Consider the following 19562-nt stretch of genomic DNA (forward strand, 5'->3'; position numbering starts at 1 on the left):
GGCAAGAGAAAATGAAGACAGACCTGGAACATGAACATGGTGGCCTTGTCAGAAAGCAAGTGTGTGTTGCTGAAACATCAGCAGAGGCTGTCAAAGGGATAAAGAGATGGCTTAAAAGGGTTCCTACTGACCAAAATGAGACAAGTTGACCATCTAAAATCAAATCATAATTATAGTTCAATAGGACACATTTCGTCTCTTAAATCTTCCAATCCATAATGACCATCATGGCCCATAACCTCAAAAGAGTAAAGTTACAATAAAGTTCAGAAAAGGTTAGTTGCAATAAAACATTAGTTTTATTAATTTTAACAAGAAGGGGGATGAAGCTATAGATGCATTTTTATTCCTTCTTTTAACTATGTTGCCCCTTACAATGTACAGCTTTGCCTTATTTTTCTCTGAGTAAGGATAAAGAGTAAAGGCCGGGCATGGTGGCTCACACCTGTAATTCCAGCGCTTTGGGAGGCCGAGGCAGGAGGATCACTTGAGGCCAGGAGTTTGAGACCAGCGTGGCCAACATGATGAAATCTCGCCACTACTAAAAATATAAAAATTAGTTGGAAATGGTAGCGCATGCCTGTAATGCCAGCTACTCTGGAGGCTGAGGCACGAGAATCGCTTGTAATCCCGGAATTCAGGAGGTGGAGTTTTCAGTAAGCCAAGATTGCGCCACTGTAACTCCAGCCTGGGTGACTGAGACTCTGCCTCAAAAAAAAAAAAAAAAAAAAAGTAAAAACAAGAAGTTGTGAGTAGGCCAAATAGTTCCAGAAAAAGCAGAAATCCCCCCTCCCACCCCCAACACACAGGAAGCGGCTCAGGAGGTGACGCAGAGAAGGAAAGTGTGTCTGCTGGGGTTTTGCAAGTTGGTTAATTTGAAAGATCCCTCAAGGAGGTAAACAAATGGTGCAAACTTCATTCATTCATCTCCTGGAAGATAAACTTCGAACACCCAACTAACCCCACCAATTAAATGAGTTATAGGAAGACAGACACAAGTGTCAATTATGCTAACAGAGCTCTGTGTTAAATACCCCACCAGCATCGCCTCATTTAAGCCTCACAACTATGTGGGAAAGAGACTTTTATCCCCATTTTACAGATAAGGAAACCAACGCTCAGAGAACTGAGGCCCTCCCCCAGATCCAAGTCCGCTTAGCTCCAGTCACCCCACGTCCTCTGCATGTCACAGGTGCTCAGAAAGATGCAGATGCACCTTCAGGAAGTCAAAATGAGCAGAGCCCCTAAAGAGCAGATTGACGGCCTCTTTCTGGAAAAAATGGAAGTTTGAATCTGAGGAGGTATCCCTCAACAACAGGTGCTGCTCACCAAGTCTGGGGCCAAACGCAGCAGCTGTTCTCCCACTTAGACCCCTGAGACCCGTCTATAAGGTTTTTCAGAGCGAGGACACATCCCCAAAGGTCGTGGCGTCTGGTGGTTAGCATTGACTTGGGGCCCATCACATGCCCGAGGCTGCCCGAAGTGCTTAAATGTTATTACCTCATTTGATCTTCACAATCCTAACGGAAGTGACTCTTCTTAGAGTCTCCCTATCTCACAGATGAGGGAACCGAGGCACAGAGAGGTTAAGTGGCTTGTCTAAGAGCTCACAGAAAGAGCGGCGGAGCTAAGGCTTGACCCCAGATGTTAGATCCTGAGCCCATGCTTTAACCAGTGACCTGCACTGCCTCCCAAAGAAGGAAGCTGGTGCCTGGGAGGGAGGGTGCACAGCGAGGGTGTGCATGGTGCATGTGTGTGTTTGTGGGGTGGCCAGCACTCTTCGGGGCACTTTGCCAACGAGTTCAGCTCCCCTGAAGTCCACTGTTGTTCTCCTGACCAGTCACTCAGTCTGGATTTACTTGGCCCAAGGCCACTGGCACCAGCCTGGCCAACATGGTGGCCAGGCTTACCCCCTTAACCGCTGTCTTGCTGCAGACTCCAAATCTTGACTCCCACATCCCTATCCAGCCTATACCATGAGGCTCCCATCTCCAGGCAGGGCCCTGTGATGGGGCAGGGCCTCCCCAGATGCCCCTTATTCATTACCAGCTCACGGGATCTTCCCATGATGTATTTCCTCCGAGGGGATCAGCCCAGATGCTGCAATAGACAATTCTGGAAGTAACCGAGTGGACAAGACTTTCCCCATCGTGTCCTGGGGTTCCTGTGGTCACAGTGTCCTTGTGAATGGCCACTGAGTGCTCCCACCTCCCCCTACCCCCCGGGGTTTTGTCCTGGTACATTTTCCCAGATCTTCCCAGCCCTTCCTCCCAGGATGGATGTCCAGAGCAGGGCAGGGGCTGAGCCTAGAGCCCTGAAACCAAAAGAACAGGACCCCAAATTCTGAGCCCCTTACTTGCCCCACCTGCTCCCACCCATGCTTTCTTCATTCCTCCTCCAAATGCCCCAGCTCCCCACTGCAATCCCTTCTGCACCCAGCCAGGTCCTATGACACACACCTCCCCAGTGCACACAGACCTGCCCAGCTGCAGGGCTGCCCACTGGGCACATCATAGGTGGCTCAGTCCTCTTCCCTCTGCAACTGGCCCCAGAAACCTGCCAGATGTTGGTGCCAGGTCTGTGCCAGGAAGGCAAGGCCTGTCATTTCTAGTAATCCTCTGGGCAGTGTGACTGCACCTTTTACGGCAGCTCAAAGGAAGAGGGTGACTCGTCCTGGGTCACAGAGCTGACAGGGCGGGCAGAACAGGTGACATGCAGGGCTCTCTGAGTTTATGAGGGCCCAGTCTTGTGTCTGCCTGGCAATGGGCAAGGCCCCTTCCTGCCCAAGCTCCCCGCCCCTCCCCAACCTATTGCCTCTGACACCCGCCACCCGAGGCCGACTTCCTGGGTGGGCAGGAACTGGGCCCTGTGCCCAGGGCGTGCACTGCCTCCACGCTGCAACCCTCAGAGTACTGAGCTGAGCCAAGGAGGAAGAGGGGATCGGCACTCTGAGGAAAGCCTAGCCACTGCTGCTGCCAGGAATTCCAGGTAGGAGGGGCGGCAACCTTCTGCCAGCCCCCAGGCCACTCTCCTGTGCCTGCCAGAGGGGACGGAGCTTGAGGAGAGCAGGAAAGGTGGGGCAATGCTGCTGCTGCTCACTCCGTTCCACAGATGGGAGGGACAGTGGGGCTTGGAGTGGGGGTCATGGCACAGATGGGAAAACGAAGGCTCAGAGAGGGCAAGAAATGCCCAGGAGGTACCGAGGGCAGGCGACCTCAACCACAGCCCAGCACTGAAGCTGTGAGTAGACGTAGAGTAGCAGAATATCCATTCAGCCAGCTCAGGGGAAGGACAGGGGCCCTGAAGCCAGGGCATGGAGCTGGCAGGGAAGAGAGCTCAGAGAGAAGGGGAGGGGAGTCTGAGCTCAGTTTCCCACTGCCCGAAAAGAGGGTGGTACCTACTCCCCTCACAGGGTAACTGAATGAGACTGCCTGGAGGAAAGCTCTTCAAATGTGGCCCACCCCACCCCAGTGACGCCTGACATGGGGGAGGAAGGACAGCATCAGAAGGGACTTTCCGGGCACACCCAGCACCCAGCTTGAGCTGTCCTTGAACTGTTGCATTTTAATCCTCACAGCAGCTCAACAAGGTACATACCGTCACCGTCCCCATTTTACAGATGGGGAAATTGAGGCTCAGAGCAGTTAAACAACTCACCTGAGGCCTCACAGCCAGTAAGTGGGTTCCCTGGTCTGACTATGTGTGCTGGAGGATCCTGTGGTCACTCGCCTGGTAGAGCCCCAAGGTGGAGGCATAAGTGGGACTGGTGAATGACAGAAGGGGCAAAAAACGCACTCATCCATTCATTCTGGAAGTATCCACGGCACGTACGCCAGCTCCCAAGCAAGTTTGCACATTGCACAAAGGGTGATGCAATCTGATTTAGGTTTTTAAAGGGATTGCAATCAAGTGGGGCCCCACTGGCCTCAACCCTGTACCACCCCTCCCTTCCATCCCCAGTAGTCCCCAAAGACCTCCATCAACCCCAGGATGGGGGCCGTGTTCCCAAAGAAAATCCAAGCTGTATATGCATCACACTGATTTTCCAGGAGCAGAAACAGAAACAGGCCTGAGGCTGGTCAGAAATGAACCTCCTCCTGCTCTGAGCAGCCTGCAGGGCAGGCTAAGCAGAGGGCTGTGCAGACCCACATAAAGAGTCTACTGTGTGCCAGGCACTTCACCCAAGGCACTTCACAAGCATGCTTGGGAATGAGACTTCCAACTCTCTAGGATGCAGGTGAAACACTTCCTGGTTCAAACAGGTGAAGCGGCCTGCCTGAGACAGCATCACTCTTCTTTACAGATTTGCTCTCCCACCTCTACCCTGTCTCATGGTCCCCCATGCCAGCCCGACGCTTGTGTCTGCCTCAGTCATGCTTCATTTTTCCATCCGGACAATCAAGAGGGTTTTTGTGTCTAAGGCTGACTGGGTAACTTCGGATGAGCGGCCTCTCTGCTCTGAGCCTCAGTTTCCTCATCTGTCAAATGGGCTCTAACCCACTCTGATCTCCCAGGGCGGCATCAGTCTTCAGCATCAGGCATTTCGGGGTGAATTAGTAAATGGTAGATCTTGCTACCAGTGGAACAGCCGCTAAGGATTCTGCAGTGAGAGCAGAGGGCCAGCAAAGTGGTACTCTCCCAGCGACTGTCTGACTCACGCCACCCCCTCCACCTTGGACGCAGGACACTGTGGTTTCTGAGCCAGGTACAATGACTCCTTTTGGTACGTGCAGTGGAGGCTGTATGCTGCTCAGGCAGAGCGTCCGGACAGCGTGGGCGGGCGACTCAGAGCCCAGCCTGTGAACTTAGTCCCTGTTTGCTCCTCCGGTAACTGGGGTGATCTTGGTTAATATTCACCAGCAGCCTCCCCCGTTGCCCCTCTGCATCCACTGCTTAAATACGGACAAGGACAGGGCTCTGTCTCCTCAGCCTCAGGCACCACCACTGACCTGGGACGGTGAATCGTAAGTATGCCTTTCACTGCGAGAGGTTCTGGAGAGGCTTCTGAGTCCCCCACGGCCCAGGCAGGCAGCAGGTCTGGGGCAGGAGGGGGGTTGTGGAGCGGGTATCCGCCCGCTGAGGTGCCGGGCAGATGGAGGGGCTGCAGCTGGGCTCCTATTGTCGTAATAACAGCAGCCATGAGGGTTGTGTCCTGCTTCCCAGTCCTGTCCGGTCCCCACTCAGTACCTACTGGTGGATACACTGGCTTTTGTAAGCAGAGGTGCATGAGGGTGTCTAGCTCCGCTGTCCTGGCACCCCAAGATACAGCAACAGCAAGGAAGCGCAGCCATTTCTTTCTGTTTGTGCAGCTCCTGTGTCTGTCAGGGGGTTCCTATCTGTTGTCTCCTGTAAGCCTCACCACCTCTCCTACTACTTGGACACGCATCTTCTTCCCCTTCTATGGATGAGGAGGTTAAGGTTCAGGGAGGGGTGGGGAGGAACGCCAGCTCACATTCTCCATCCCCTCCAGATATGGCCAGGAACAGACCTGTGCCAGGTCTCAGCCTTACATCAAGATGGGTCTCCCCATGCACTGTGGACCTCTGGGCCCTCCTGTCCCAGTGGAGGACAGGAAGCTGTGAGGGGCACCGTCACCCAAGGTTCAAGCTGGCATTCCTGAATAATCGCTATGTGCCAAGCCACGGCTAAGCTCAGTGCACGATTAAGCCTCATAACCCTCCAAGGCAGTTACCAGGGTGATTCCCATTTTACAGATGAGGAAGTTGGGGACCGAGTGGTTAATAACTGGCCCCAAATCACACACCATCCATAATTTGGGCTCAGGCACCTGGCTCCAGGCCCCGAAATCCTGAGCCTGGCCCTAGTGCTCACCGTTTCTCTCGGGTCTCAGGCGCTGGATGGGGAACAGGAAGCCTGGGCTGGACTTGAGGCCTCTCTGATGCTTGGTGACTTCAGACAGTTGCTCAACCTCTCTGTTCTCTTGGGCAAAACATGATAACCTTTGATCTCTGTCCCCTCCCCTCACCCCACCCGACCTTGATCTCTGGAGTGTTGGAAGAATTTAATTTTTCCTGCACTGAGTTTGGAGACAGGGGTCAAAAAGCTGACCAAGGCCAAGCTGGCCAGTTTCCCATAGAACGTCTCTAAAAGACCTGCAGCACTAGCAGCAAGAACTCGTATTCTTGAGAACTTACTGTGCACCGGCACTTCTTGGTATTTTGTGCATATTTAATTTCACAATAACCCTATGACAAAGTCCACCTTTCTCATCTCCAGGAAACTGAGGTTCAGAGAGGTTAAGTAACGTGTCCAAGGTCACACAGCTAATAGCAAGTTGATCTGGAGCAATCTGGCCTGAGAGCCTCTAATTTTAGCCACAAACTGAGGCTGCCCCTCTTCATTTAGCCAGGCCACCTCTAAAGTCTTCTGGTTCAAGACTTCTGGCTCCAACTTTGTACACAGAGACGATTAAATGTCAGGTTTTGCAGTCAAATCTGTTTAATCCCAGACAAAACATCTGGGATTAAATCTCAGTTTTGTAAGCAAGTAGCTCTGTGATTTTTAGTGAGTTATTTAATCCTCTTTGGGCCTCAATTTTTCTGTCTATAAAATAGGGTTAATCATTTGCACCTCATAGGGTAAGCTTTGAGGACAGATTAGATGATACAGTGCCTGTAAATCGCCTGGTGTTAGTAAGTGTGGCAATGATGGTGATACTGAGGCTGATGTTTGCTTAGCATAGGTTAGGCAGCTAGCAGGCAGTAAACAAATACTTGGAGAATTTAATGGAAAATTGGCCAAACTCGGATGCTGTTCACTGCTGAGCAGGAGCCCCTTCCTGCTGAAATGGGTCCTGGGGAGTGCAGCAGCTGGCCAGGAAGAAATCTGCCGTCTCTCGGGCAGGAGCTCAACCTGTGTGCAGGCACCTGGTGCCCACTCGCGCATTACGTCAGTTATTCCTCATCTCTCTCCAAGGGATCCTTTTCTCCACTGTACAGCGCTGAAGCCAATGCTCACAGAAGTGAAGTCATTTACCCCAGGCCCCCTGCCAGTAAGTGACAGGGCCTGGTCACACTTGGGTTTATTTACTGCCCATTTCAACAGGTTGTTTGACCATAGGCGAGATTCTCTTCCCTGCACCCTGCTGGGTTGCTCTTGGTCCCTTATTTTATGCTCCCGGGTAGAAATGGTGTGAGATTAGGCAGGAAGTGGCTCGCTTCCCTCTCCCTGGCCCTGCAAAGGGTGCTCCCACCTGCCCCAGTTCCAGAAATGTCACCATGAAGTCTTCATTCTTTTGTTTTAAAGCTTGGCCTCAGTGTCCATACACCATGGGGTACTTGACCATCTACTTTCTCCTCTCCAGTCGCCCTCCCAGGCACTAGCTTTTGAGGATGCAGGGTGCTGCCTCTGATAGAAGGGCCAGGAGAGAGCAGGTTTTGGAGTCCTGATGCTATAAGGAACAGCTTGGGAGGCATAATGAACCCAACACGATGCTTGAGACCCATGTCAGAGCCCAATTCTGCCATTCATCATCTGAGATTTGAGGGCACAGCTGTCTCAGTCCGTGATCTGAGTGCTGGGAAAGCCAAGACTTGTTCCAGCTTTGTCACCGACTTGCTGTATGGCCTCGACAAGGCCCTGACCCTCTCCGGGCTTCAAACTCTTCACTGTGAAAGGAGGAAACCAGAGGAGGTGATGTGACGCCAGGAAAGATGGATGGGTGTGGGGGAATTGTGCTCCTCCCAGCTGTCACCCCCTCTCCACCCTCCCTACACCAGCCTTGCCACCTCCTCTGAGCCCAGCAGCCCCATCTAGGAGGGTGCCTCTCCTCATGCCTAGTCACAGGAATTCTCCATCTGTTTTGCTACATCGAACTCAGATGCCATTCTAACCAAGAATCCTGGCTGGGTGCAGTGACGCTCGCCTGTAACCCCAGCACTTTGGGAGGCCAAGGCAGGCGGATCAAGAGGTCAGGGGTTCAAGAGCTGCCTGGCCAACATGGTGAAATCTCATCTCTACTAAAAATACAAAAATTAGCCAGACGTGGTGGCATGTGCCTGTAATCCCAGCTACTTGGGAAACTGAGGCAGGAGAACTGCTTGAACCCAGGAGGCAGAGGTTTCAGTGAGCCAAGATCATGCCACTACACTCCAGCCTGGGGGATAAAGCAAGACTCTGTCTCAAAAAAAAAAAAAAAAAAATCCTATGTTAGCGTACAGAGGTCCCCAGTGAGGTCTTCTCCCAGCCCCACTTTGCACAACTGGGGAGAGTGAGGCCCCAGGACCAGGGGATGCTTACTCAAGGCCAAATGGATAGTGATGGCCCTGCCAGGACTAGAAGCCACAACTTCTGGCCCTAAGGCCACTCAGCGTATTTAGTGTCCCCACCCTGCAGAGGCCCAACTCCCTCCTGACCTCTGAGCCCTGTAATGATGGGGGAATTTCCATAAACCATGAAGGACTGCACAAAATCCAGTTGGGAAGTGAAAGAGAAACCTAAGGGAGATGGAAATATACAGCACTAATTTTAGCACCGTCTTCAGTTCTAACAACACTAGCTAGTTGAAGAAAAATACAAACATGTATTATGTAGTGTGTGGTCCGTTCCATTTGGATTACTTAGAGGCAAGAGGCCCAGGAGAAAGGTGATAGAGAGAAACCAGCTTTAGGCTTCATTTTGTTGCTTTACTGGAAAGAAACTTTTAACAGTCCAGGGGGGTCAATGAATCTCAATATTTGTTATTTCCAACTTTTTTCTCCAGTGTTTCGTTTCCCAAATTCAAGGACACCTTTTTCTTTGTATTTTGTTAAGATGATGATTTTACTTTTGTGACTAGTAGTTAACTATGTGGCTGCCAGGCATATTCTCCTCAGCTAGGACCTCAGTTTTCCCATCTGTGTAGACAGCAGGTTCTACTTAGGGGGCTGCAGATTGGTGGTCCGAAGTCTGGGCATATCTGGAGTAGAAGGAGCACTGTGGGGCAGGGCAGGCTCTGCGTTGCTGTGGATGACACTGACTTTGAGCATTGCTCAGCAGAGCCTGCTCTCGCCGGTTCAGCCACAGGCCCCACCACTCCCTATTGTCTCAGCCCCAGCTATGAAACATGTATTCCTCACTGGACTATCACCTGAAGGCTTTGAATTTGCAACACCTGTCAACCCCTCCCTCAGAAGGGTTGCCCTCTCAGATCCTTCTGATGTAAGCTTTGGTTTCTAGACTTATTTCACTAAATTCTTCCAACAGCCTCACTTTATGTATGAGGCAAAATGAGGACCAGGGAGAGAAATGACGTGTCCTGGCTCATACACCTGGAAAGTGACAGAGTCAGATTAGATCCCAGGTCTATCTGAAGCTAAAAGAGATGCTTTTTCACTTCCCACCGCCCCCATCTCCTTTAAAGCAGCACAAAGCCTTGCTTTACAGGAGAGGTGAGCTTCTCTAAAGTCCCTGACAGCAAGAGCCCAGAACTGGGACACCATTGGTGATCCAGATGGCAGGTGAGCTGACTGCAGGGATATCAGCCTCTTCTTGTGGCTGGGACCACAGAGCATTGTGGGGACAGCCCCCTCTCTTAGGAAAAAACCCTAAGGGCTGAGGATCCTTGTGAGTGTTGGGGGGGAACAGCTCCCAGGGGATTTAATCACAGCCCCACCATGCTCTAGCTGGTGCCATTGTGCAAGATGCGTTTCCCTTCTGTGCAGCAGTGTCCCTGGCCACTCAACAGTGGGATTAGATAGAAGCCCTCCAAGGGCTTCTAGCTTGACGTGATTCTTCATTCTGATCTGGCCCGATTCCTGGATAATCGTGGCCAGGCCCATTCCTCTTCTTATGCCTCATTTGCTTCTTTTGTAAAACAATGGCTGTACCACTTGCATCTTAGGGTCATTGCAGGTGTAAGTGGAGCTGTCCAGAGCCTGGGCGCAGGACCTAGATGTAGGATTCTGGTTCTGCTACTTTACTTCCTCCGTGACATTGAATAGGTGACCTAATCTCTCTGGCTTTGGTTTCTTCATCGGAAAAAGAAGGATAGTAGCATCAGCACCTCACAGGATTGTTACAAGAAAGCAATGAGTTAACACATGTGCGCACGTAGAACAGTGCTTGGCATATGGTAAGCACTACATACATTTTGCTATTCTTCTGATTCTTTCAGTGTTGCTGATGTCAGCAAGTACTTGGCACAGGCTGGTTTAATAAGCCTTAGGCACTTCCACGTGGTGTCAATCCCGGGTCACTGGGAGTCATCATGTGCCCTGACTCGGGGCCTGGCCCCCGTCTCTGTCTTGCAGGACAATGCCATCTTCTGTCTCATGGGGCGTCCTCCTGCTGGCAGGCCTGTGCTGCCTGCTCCCCGGCTCTCTGGCTGAGGATCCCCAGGGAGATGCTGCCCAGAAGACGGATACATCCCACCATGATCAGGACCACCCAACCCTCAACACGATCACCCCCAGCCTGACTGAGTTCGGCTTCAGCCTATACCGCCAGCTGGCACACCAGTCCAACAGCACCAATATCTTCTTCTCCCCAGTGAGCATCGCTACAGCCTTTGCAATGCTCTCCCTGGGGACCAAGGCTGACACTCACAGTGAAATCCTGGAGGGCCTGAATTTCAACCTCACGGAGATTCCGGAGGCTCAGGTCCATGAAGGCTTCCAGGAACTCCTCCGTACCCTCAACAAGCCAGACAGCCAGCTCCAGCTGACCACCGGCAACGGCCTGTTCCTCAACAAGAGCCTGAAGGTAGTGGGTAAGTTTTTGGAGGATGTCAAAAAACTGTACCACTCAGAAGCCTTCTCTGTCAACTTTGAGGACACCGAAGAGGCCAAGAAACAGATCAACAATTACGTGGAGAAGGGAACTCAAGGGAAGATTGTGGATTTGGTCAAGGAGCTTGACGGAGACACAGTTTTTGCTCTGGTGAATTACATCTTCTTTAAAGGTAAGGTTGCAAAACCAGCCTGAGCTGTTCCCATAGAAACAACCAAAAATATTCTCAAACCATCATCTCTTGAACTCTCCTTGGCAATGCATTATGGGCTATAGAAATGCATGTCAGTGTGGGCTCTTCAATTTTCTACACACAAACACTAAAATGTTTTCCATCATTGAGTAATTTGAGGGAATAATAGATTAAATTGTCAAAACCGCTGACAGCTCTGCAGAACTTTCCAGAGCCTTTAATGTCCTTGTGTGTACCGTATATGTAGAATATATAACGCTTAGAACTATAGAACAAATTGTAATATACTGCATAAAGGGATAGTTTCATGGAACGTACTTTAGACGACTCTAGTGTCCCAGAATCAGTATCAGTTTTGCAGTCTGAAAGACCTGGGTTCAAATCCTGCCTCTACCACTATTAGCTTTTGACACCGAACAATGCATTCTACCTCCTTGAGGTGTTAATTTCCCATCTTAGCATGGACAAAATACCATTCTTGCTGTCAGGTTTTTTTTAGGATTAAACAAGTGACAAACACCTTGGGAAAAGTGTGGCATACAGTAGGTGGTGGACTCTTCTGTATCTCAGGCTGCCTTCCTGCCCCTGAGGGGTGCTCTTGAGGCAAAGGAGGGCAGTGGAGAGCAGCCAGGCTGCAGTCAGCACAACTGGGGTCCTGGCTCTGCTGTGGCTTAGGGCAGGCCCCGGTCCCTCTCCAGCCCCAGTCTCCTCCTTCTGTCCAATGAGAAAGCTGGGATCGGGGTCCCTGAGGCCCCTGTCCACTCTGCATGCCTCGATGGTGAAGCTCTCTTGGCGTGGCAGAGGGGAGGCTGCTCAGGCATCTGCATTTCCCCTGCCAATCCAGGGGATAAAGAAAACCCTCAGGAATAGTAAGCAGAATGTTTGCCCTGAATGAATAACTGAGCTGCCAATTAACAAGAGGCAGGGAGCCTTAGACAGGAGGTAACAAATATGCCTGATGCTCCAACATTTTATTTGTCATATCCAAGACACCCTCAAATAAACATACGATTCCAATAAAATGCACAGTCAGGATGGCATCTCTTAGCCTTACATCTCTGCGATGTAGAAATTCTGCATCTTCCTCTAGTTTTGAATTATCTCCACACAGACCTTTTTGGCAGCCTGGATGGTTGGTTTCAGCACCTTTTGCAGATGATGAAGCTGAGGCTTGAGGGATGTGTGTCATCAAGGGGGTTCAGGGCTTCTCAGGGAGGGGACTGATGCCTCCTTTATTCTACCACACTCTTCCAAACCTTCACCCACCCCTACTGATGCCCACCTTACCCTCTCTGTCCAGGCAAATGGGAGAGACCCTTTGATGTCGAGGCCACCAAGGAAGAGGACTTCCACGTGGACCAGGCGACCACCGTGAAGGTGCCCATGATGAGGCGTTTAGGCATGTTTAACATCTACCACTGTGAGAAGCTGTCCAGCTGGGTGCTGCTGATGAAATACCTGGGCAATGCCACCGCCGTCTTCTTCCTGCCCGATGAGGGGAAACTGCAGCACCTGGAAAATGAACTCACCCATGATATCATCACCAAGTTCCTGGCAGATGAAAACAGAAGGTGATTCCCCAACCTGAGGGTGACCAAGAAGCCGCCCACAACTCTTAGCCACTTTGGGACTGAGCCCCATCAGGACTGACCAGAGGGTGGGAGAGGGTGAACAGCACATCCCTGGGTCACTGCTACTCTGCATAAACTTGGCTTCCAGAATGAGGCCACCACTGAGTTCAGGTGGCACCGGCCATGCTCCATGAGGAGGACAGTACCCAGGGGTGAGGAGGTAAAGGTCTCGTCCTTGGGGACTTCCCACTCCAGCGTGGACACTGTCCCTTCCCAATATCCAGTGCCCAGGACAGGGACAGCAGCAGCACCACCACACGTTCTGGCAGAACCAAAAAGGAACAGATGGGCTTCCTGGCAAAGGCAGTAGTGGAGTGTGGAGTTCAAGGGTAGACTGTCCCTGTGGGGATGGGGGAAGAGCCTGTGTGGCTAGGCCCAGAAAAGCAAGGTTCAAAATTGGAATAGCCAGGGCATGTTAGCAAAAGGCTTGAGTTTCTCTGTCACTTTATCGGTGCTGTTAGATTGGGTGCCCTGTAGTAAATGATACTCGAATATGAGCCACACATTAGTGTGTCTGTGTGCATTCGTAATTATGCCCATGCCCTCCTGATCTAGTTTATTTTGTCCACTGTAAAACCAAGATGAAAATACAAAAGGTGTTGGGTTCATAATAGGAATTGAGGCTGGAATTTCTTTGTTTCACGCCAGCACCTCCTGAGGTCCCTGCTCCAGGGGTTGAGAAAGAACAAGGAGGCTGAGAGGGTAACTGATCAGAGAGCCCAGAGCCAGGCTACCCGCTCACACCAGACCCTGCTCGGGGCAGCTCTGTCTCCCCATGGAAAACAAGAGGGGAGCACTCAGCCTGGTGTGGTCAGTCTTCTGGGGGCACTGCCACCAGCCCATGTTCCTCTGGGTATAGGGCCCTGGGGATGTTTCAGGCTGGGGGCCCAGTGACCAAACACTACAGGGCAGGATGAGACATGCTTCCAGTACACCTAGAATCTCAGAGGAGGTGGCATTTCAAGCTTTCATGATTCATTTGATGTTAACATTCTTTGACTCAGTGTAGAAGAGCTAATAGTAGAACAAACCAAAGTCAAGTTCCCATGTTAGAGTGGGTGGAGGACACAGGAGTAAGTGGCAGAAATAATCAGAAAGGAAAACACTTGCACTGCGGTGGGTCCCAGAAGAACAAGAGGAATGCTGTGCCATGCCCTGAATTTCTTTTCTGCACGGCAGGTCTGCCAACTTACATTTACCCAAACTGGCCATTACTGGAACCTATGATCTGAAGACAGTCCTGGGCCACCTGGGTATCACTAAGGTCTTCAGCAATGGGGCTGACCTCTCGGGGGTCACGGAGGAGGCACCCCTGAAGCTCTCCAAGGTGAGATCACCCTGATGACCCTGTTGCACCCCGGGATCTGTAGGGAAGAATGTATGGGGGCTGCAGTTCTGTCCTGAGGCTGAGGAAGGGGCCAAGGGAAACAAATGAAAACCGAGGCTGAGCTCCTGAGGATGCCCGTGATTCACTGATGCGGGACGTGGTCAGACGGCAAAGCCAGGCAGGGGCCTGCTGTGCCGCTGGCACTTTCAGGGCCTCCCTTGAGGTTGTGTCACTGACCTCGAATTTCATCTTTGCCCAGGACCTTCTAGACATTGGGCCTTGATTTATCCATATTGACACAGAAAGGTTTGGGCTAAGTTGTTTCAAAGGACTTTGTGACTCCTTCAATCTGTGAGATTTGGTGTCTGAATGAATGAATGATGTCAGCGAAAGATGACTCTTACTTTGGAAAACTAAAGGTGACCAAAGAACAACTGCAGTTCCGTGAACGGCTGCGTTGTCTTGGGGTCTGGGCATTGTGAAGGTCACTGTCAGGGTCCATGTCCTCGAGGAGCTTCAAGCTGTGTGCTAGAAAGGAGAGAGCCCTGGAGGCAGGCGTGGAGTGGCGATGCTCTTCCCCGTTCTGAGTTGTGGGTGCACCCTGAGCAGGGGCATAGGCGCTTGTCGGGAAGATAGACAGAGGGGAGCCAGCCCTGTCAGCCAAAGCCTTGAGGAGGAGCAAGGCCTGTGTGACAGGGAGGGAGAGGATGTGCAGGGCCAGGGCTGTGCAGCGGCAGAAAGGCCTGAGTGAACACTTTCTGGGAGGTGTCCACGTGAGCCTTGCTCCAGGCCCGGGCTGGGGCACAACTCAGCCTTAGAACATGTCTCTGCTTCTCTCCCTTCCAGGCCGTGCATAAGGCTGTGCTGACCATCGATGAGAAAGGGACTGAAGCTGCTGGGGCTGTGTTTTTAGAGGCCATACCCATGTCTATTCCCCCCGAGGTCAAGTTCAACAAACCCTTTGTCTTCTTAATGATTGAACAAAATACCAAGTCTCCCCTCTTCATGGGAAAAGTGGTGAATCCCACCCAGAAATAACTGCCTGTCACTCCTCAGCCCCTCCCCTCCATCCCTGGCCACCTCCCTGGATGACATTAAAGAAGGGTCGAGCTGGTCCCTGCCTGCGTGTGACTGCAAACCCCTCCCATGTTGTCTCTGGGTCTTCCTTTGCCTGCTGAGGCCGTGTGTGGGCTCCAGGTCACAGTGCTCTCTCCAGACCCCGTCAACTGTGTTCATGGGGCATCTGGCTGGGCAGGCATATGCTGGGCCAGGACGGAGGGGGCTGAATCCTCAGCTTACGGACCTGGGCCCATCTGTTTCTGAAGAGCTCCAGTCTTCCTTGTCCTGTCTTGGAGTCCCTAATAAGGAATCACAGGGGAGGAATCAGATACCAGCCCATGACCCCAGGCTCCTCCAAGCATCTTCATGTCCCCCTGCTCATCCCCCACTCCCCGCCACCCAGAGTTCCTCATCCTGCCAGGGCTGGCTGTGCCCACCCCAAGGCTGCCCTCCTGGGAGCCTGAGAACTGCCTGATCATGCCCTAGCCCTGTTTTGTGGCATCTGCAACAACAAAAGAGAGAGGACCGTGTCCTCTTCTTGTCCCACTGTCACCTAACCAGGCTTGGGCCCTGCGCCTCTTGGGCACTTCTGGAAAATGACTGAAGCAGATTCCTCCTGAAGCCCATTCTCCATGGGGCGACAAGGACACCTATTCTGCCCTTGTCCTTCCATCGCTGCCCCGTAAAGCCTCACATGTCTCAGTTTAGAATCAGGTCCCTTCTCCTCAGATGAAGAGGAGGGTCTCTGCTTTTTTTTCTCTATCTCCTCCTCAGACTCAACCAGGCCCAGCAGTCCCCACAAGACCATTACCCTATATCCCTTCTCCTCCCTAGTCATGTGGCCATAGGCCTGCTGATGGCTCACGAAGGCCATCGCAAGGATTCCCCAGCTATGGGAGAGGAAGCACAGCACCCACTGACCCCTGCAACCCCTCTCTTTCTCCCCTGAGTCCTGACTGGGGCCACATGCAGCCTGATTTCTTTGTGCCTGTTGCTGTCCCTGCAGTCTTCAGAGGGCAGCCGCAGCTCCAATGCCATGGAAGGAGGCTGTTCCTGAATAGCCCTTGTGGTAAGGGCCAGGAGGGTCCTTCCATCCTCCAAGGCTCTGCTAAAGGGCACAGCAGCCAGGAGGTCCCCTGAGCCCCCAGCTGAAGGACAGGCTGCTCCCTCTGTCTCTACCAGGAATTGCCTTGTCCTGTGGAAGGCACTGACCCATCCCAAACTAGTCTTGGAATCCCTGTCTAACCACTCACTGTCATGAATGTGTGCTTAAAGGATGAGGTTGAGTCATACCAAATAGTGATTTTTGTAGTTCAAAATGGTGAAATTAGCAATTCAACACGATTCAGTCTAATCAATGGATACCAACTGTTTCCCACACAAGTCTCCCGTTCTCTTAAGCTTACTCAGTGACAGCCTTTCACTCTCCACAAATACATTAAAGATATGACCGTCACCAAGCCTCCTAGGATGACACCAGACCTGAGAGTCTGAAGACCGGTATCCAAGTTCTGACTCTTCCCCCTGCCAGCTGTGTGACCTTCGTGAAGTCGCCAAACCTCTCTGAGCCACAGCCATGGCCAGTAAGACCTGCCTTTGAGTTGGTACGATGTTCAAGTCAGATAGTAAAACAACGTTTACACCTATTAGAGCAGAGAATAAATAGAGCTACATTTCTTGCATTGATGAGCTTTCTGTGAATCAGACATCCCTGTGAAGAACCTCCCTGGCTATTTCTCATTTAATCACTGTAGCAGCACTGTGATGTGTGAGTAGATCCGCTGTGCTCTTAAACTCCAAATCTACATATGAGGAAACTGAGGCTCAGAGAGGCTGCTGGTCTCCCACAATGTCACATAGTTCATAAGTGGCAAAGCTGGCTTGATGGGCTACTCGTTCCTCTGAACCACACCACCTCACCACACTCTCCCCTTCGAGGGTCATGCTAAACTTCTGCAGAGCTAATTCCTCCTTAAACCATAAGGGTTGCTGGTGGCCCACAGCTCACGCCTAGCACGCTTCATGAGAAAAACGCCCTCCACCCAATGTGGAGCAGGCCCTGAGCTGAAGGTGGTGAGCAGAAGCTCATCCACCAGATGTTGACACAGCCCGCGGCCTTGGGTGACCCACAGGACTCCTCTTATTTAACTGGCATTTGGTAGGAGAACAGGGGTAGAGTCAAAGACAAGTGGGCTTTCCGGAGCAGCCAGGACAGGGAAGGAGGCTGCAGTGTTGAGGGCATCACCTTAGACACCATCGTTTTACTTTGAAGAATCGTCTGTCACACACGAGTTGACAGTCTGGTTGGGAGAGACTCCATTCAAACCAGCATAAGCTCCCAGAGGAATTCCCGGGCTCCCGTGGGAACCAACAGGGATCAGTCAGGGATGGGCAGAGCGTCATGACAACCTCGTTAGGAGGAAGACAAATACATGTCACAAGTCCGTGAGGCAACAGCCATAAGACCTCAGCTTCACCGTATCTTCCAGAGTTTTTTAAAAAATGTATTCACTGTCTAATGTGATCCTCCAGACAGGTCCTGCAGGACTCAGCCTAGGAATCATTATCCCCAAAGTACACATGGGGAAACTGAGGCCCAGCAGGTCAAATGGTCTGTCCAGTGTGGGCCTGGAAGGCAGGACTTCTCCGCTCTTAGGCCTGGCTGTCCCCAACTGCACACACTTCCTCAGTCCATATGGGATCACAATAAAAACTCCATCCTCCAGAACCGCACTGCGTCAACCGGCTGTGCTCTAACAGCAGCTGAAGGCCGAGCTGCGGGGCATCCTGGGTGTTCCGAGTCAGTTTCCCACTGCAGGCAGGAACCTCATCCTGCTCTGAAACAGATGAGAGGGAAACACAGAAAACAGCTTCGAGCTCAGCCGGGAACCTCAGAGTCATGACCTTTTACCCCACCTAGGAGTTTGCAGGGGACAGAACACACGAATTTTAGATTTTAAGCCTAAATAAAGGAAGCCTTGGTTTGAAGTGCAAGCTCTGCCAGACAGGGGGCACCCTGTGAGCCCCATTTGTTAAGAGGACAATAGTCAGGGAGCTTCTAGGTTCTCACACCAGAAATGGGAAATACAGATTATACATTGATCTCCCTCCCAGGAGCAACTTGATCCTCCCATAAATCCGAGCAGGCAGCATTTATTCAAACAACAAACAAGCAAACAGGAGCTGCGTATGGGGGATAGAGAGATGAAACCCAGGTCCGTCCCTGGGAGAATGCTGGTCTACGGCGGTGGGGAACGGTGAATAAATGAGGCGTGCGTCCATGGATCTGGGTGGAGAGGGTCAGGGTGCAGCCCGGGACCTTTCCAGAGGCGTGAGAAATGGTCAGCATACACCCGCAGATGACCTCAAACACCCCAAGGGCTCCTTGAAAGGCTGAGGCCTTTGTATTGTTCTTGGTTGGAAAATTCACAGGCAGTGGAGTGAACAAGGCACGCGGCAGGACTCAGAGCCAGGGACAGCTTCTGCAAGAACCCGGCTCAGTTCTAAAAGGACAAATGGAACGACCCTGAGTAAAGAAGTCAGAGAAGGGCACCCTCACTGAGGCAAACTCCCTCCCCAGCAGGGACCCAGCAGCAACCCAAAAAAGCAGGAGTCTCACTTCTTCATCATATGGGAGAGGGCAGGCTGTGTGATCTCAGGGAAGTTCCTCAACTTCTCTGTGCCATAGTTTCCTCATCTGCAAAATGTAAATCGAATTTGAGGTCTCGATGAAATGACTTATTTCTCTAAAGTTCCTTGTCCTTGTCCCATGCAGCCTAGAAATCTTCCTCTGGCCTAGTTGTGGAGCCAAGGATAGACCGGGCCTGAATCTCACATTGCTGGAGATGGTGAAGCTGACCAGCATGAGAGGTCAGGTTTTAGAAGCCCAAATCCCAACAGGCATAAGCCTCACCCTCCAATATCAGCTTTATCAGAAACAAAAAAATAACATGTCATATCCATTTGTCCTTTTCCTTAAATGAGTGGCACTTGGGCAGGGCAGAGGGGCTGATTATCCAAGCTGGGAAGACGCTGACAGCAGACGCTTCAATGGGAGGCTAGGAGTTTTCTGATAACTGTCATTGGTATCACACTTACTATTGAAATCGTGACATCAGGAATGATGCAAGGAACTAGAGTCACATGGTCTGGAGCAGGGAAGTGAGGAGCTGAAACCTCCTTCAACCTGGTTGCTGTGTTCCCAGGGTGGGTAAAGCCCCTCTGTTCATCCCACATGGAACAAATAGAGTAGAATCAGTCCTTGCTAAAGGGTTGAAGAACTGAGCTGTGAGCTTCTTGACTGCTGCAGCACAATCCTTGCCCGTCCTGACTGATATAACCAGAATTCATGAAATGCATCAAATAAGCCTTCACCTACTATGCAAGCCTGGGAGGGTGACTAAGATCTGAAAAACACAAGGAAAGCTAAAGGAGCTCCCACAAGGAAACCCCATTAGAAAGTTCTAGTTACAAGGTACTCAGCACAGGCCATGCAGAAATAAGCCCAGATCCAGTGGTGAGCAGGAAAGGGTGGGGATGTGAGTGCTGAGCCACACAGGAGAGACTAATAGAGGCTCGAGCCAGCAAGGGGACGGCCACCACCCCACGCAGTGTTGGCCAACAG

The 19562-nt window shown here is 51.6% G+C and overlaps 1 protein-coding gene across 7 annotated transcripts; it reads left to right on the plus strand.

Moving 5' to 3' along the window:
- Positions 1–2658: 2658 nt before the first annotated feature.
- SERPINA1 (serpin peptidase inhibitor, clade A (alpha-1 antiproteinase, antitrypsin), member 1) lies at positions 2659–15004 on the plus strand. Of its 7 annotated transcripts, none has more exons than XM_011991701.1 (7): positions 2659–3074; positions 4515–4723; positions 4861–4964; positions 10251–10900; positions 12222–12492; positions 13732–13879; positions 14726–15004. In XM_011991701.1, exons 4-7 carry the CDS (start codon positions 10255–10257, stop codon positions 14915–14917), a joined length of 1257 nt encoding a protein of 418 aa, XP_011847091.1. In that variant the 5' UTR covers positions 2659–3074; positions 4515–4723; positions 4861–4964; positions 10251–10254; the 3' UTR covers positions 14918–15004. The 7 variants fall into 7 exon arrangements, with proteins under 7 accessions (XP_011847091.1, XP_011847092.1, XP_011847093.1 ...); XM_011991702.1 differs by having other exon boundaries at positions 4864–4964; XM_011991703.1 differs by having other exon boundaries at positions 4515–4705.
- Positions 15005–19562: the final 4558 nt, after the last annotated feature.

This window comes from Mandrillus leucophaeus, unplaced genomic scaffold, assembly GCF_000951045.1.
Source record: "Mandrillus leucophaeus isolate KB7577 unplaced genomic scaffold, Mleu.le_1.0 Scaffold4, whole genome shotgun sequence".
Lineage (NCBI taxonomy): Eukaryota > Metazoa > Chordata > Mammalia > Primates > Cercopithecidae > Mandrillus > Mandrillus leucophaeus.

What these genes read in the sequence shown, in the direction of transcription:
- SERPINA1 (XM_011991701.1), top strand. Translation starts at nt 10,255, where the DNA reads ATGCCATCTTCTGTCTCATGGGGCGTCCTCCTGCTGGCAGGCCTGTGC. An exon ending in CTGGCAGATGAAAACAGAAG is followed by an intron (nt 12,493 to 13,731) that starts GTGATTCCCCAA and finishes TCTGCACGGCAG; the next exon opens with GTCTGCCAACTTACATTTAC. An exon ending in CACCCCTGAAGCTCTCCAAG is followed by an intron (nt 13,880 to 14,725) that starts GTGAGATCACCC and finishes TCTCCCTTCCAG; the next exon opens with GCCGTGCATAAGGCTGTGCT.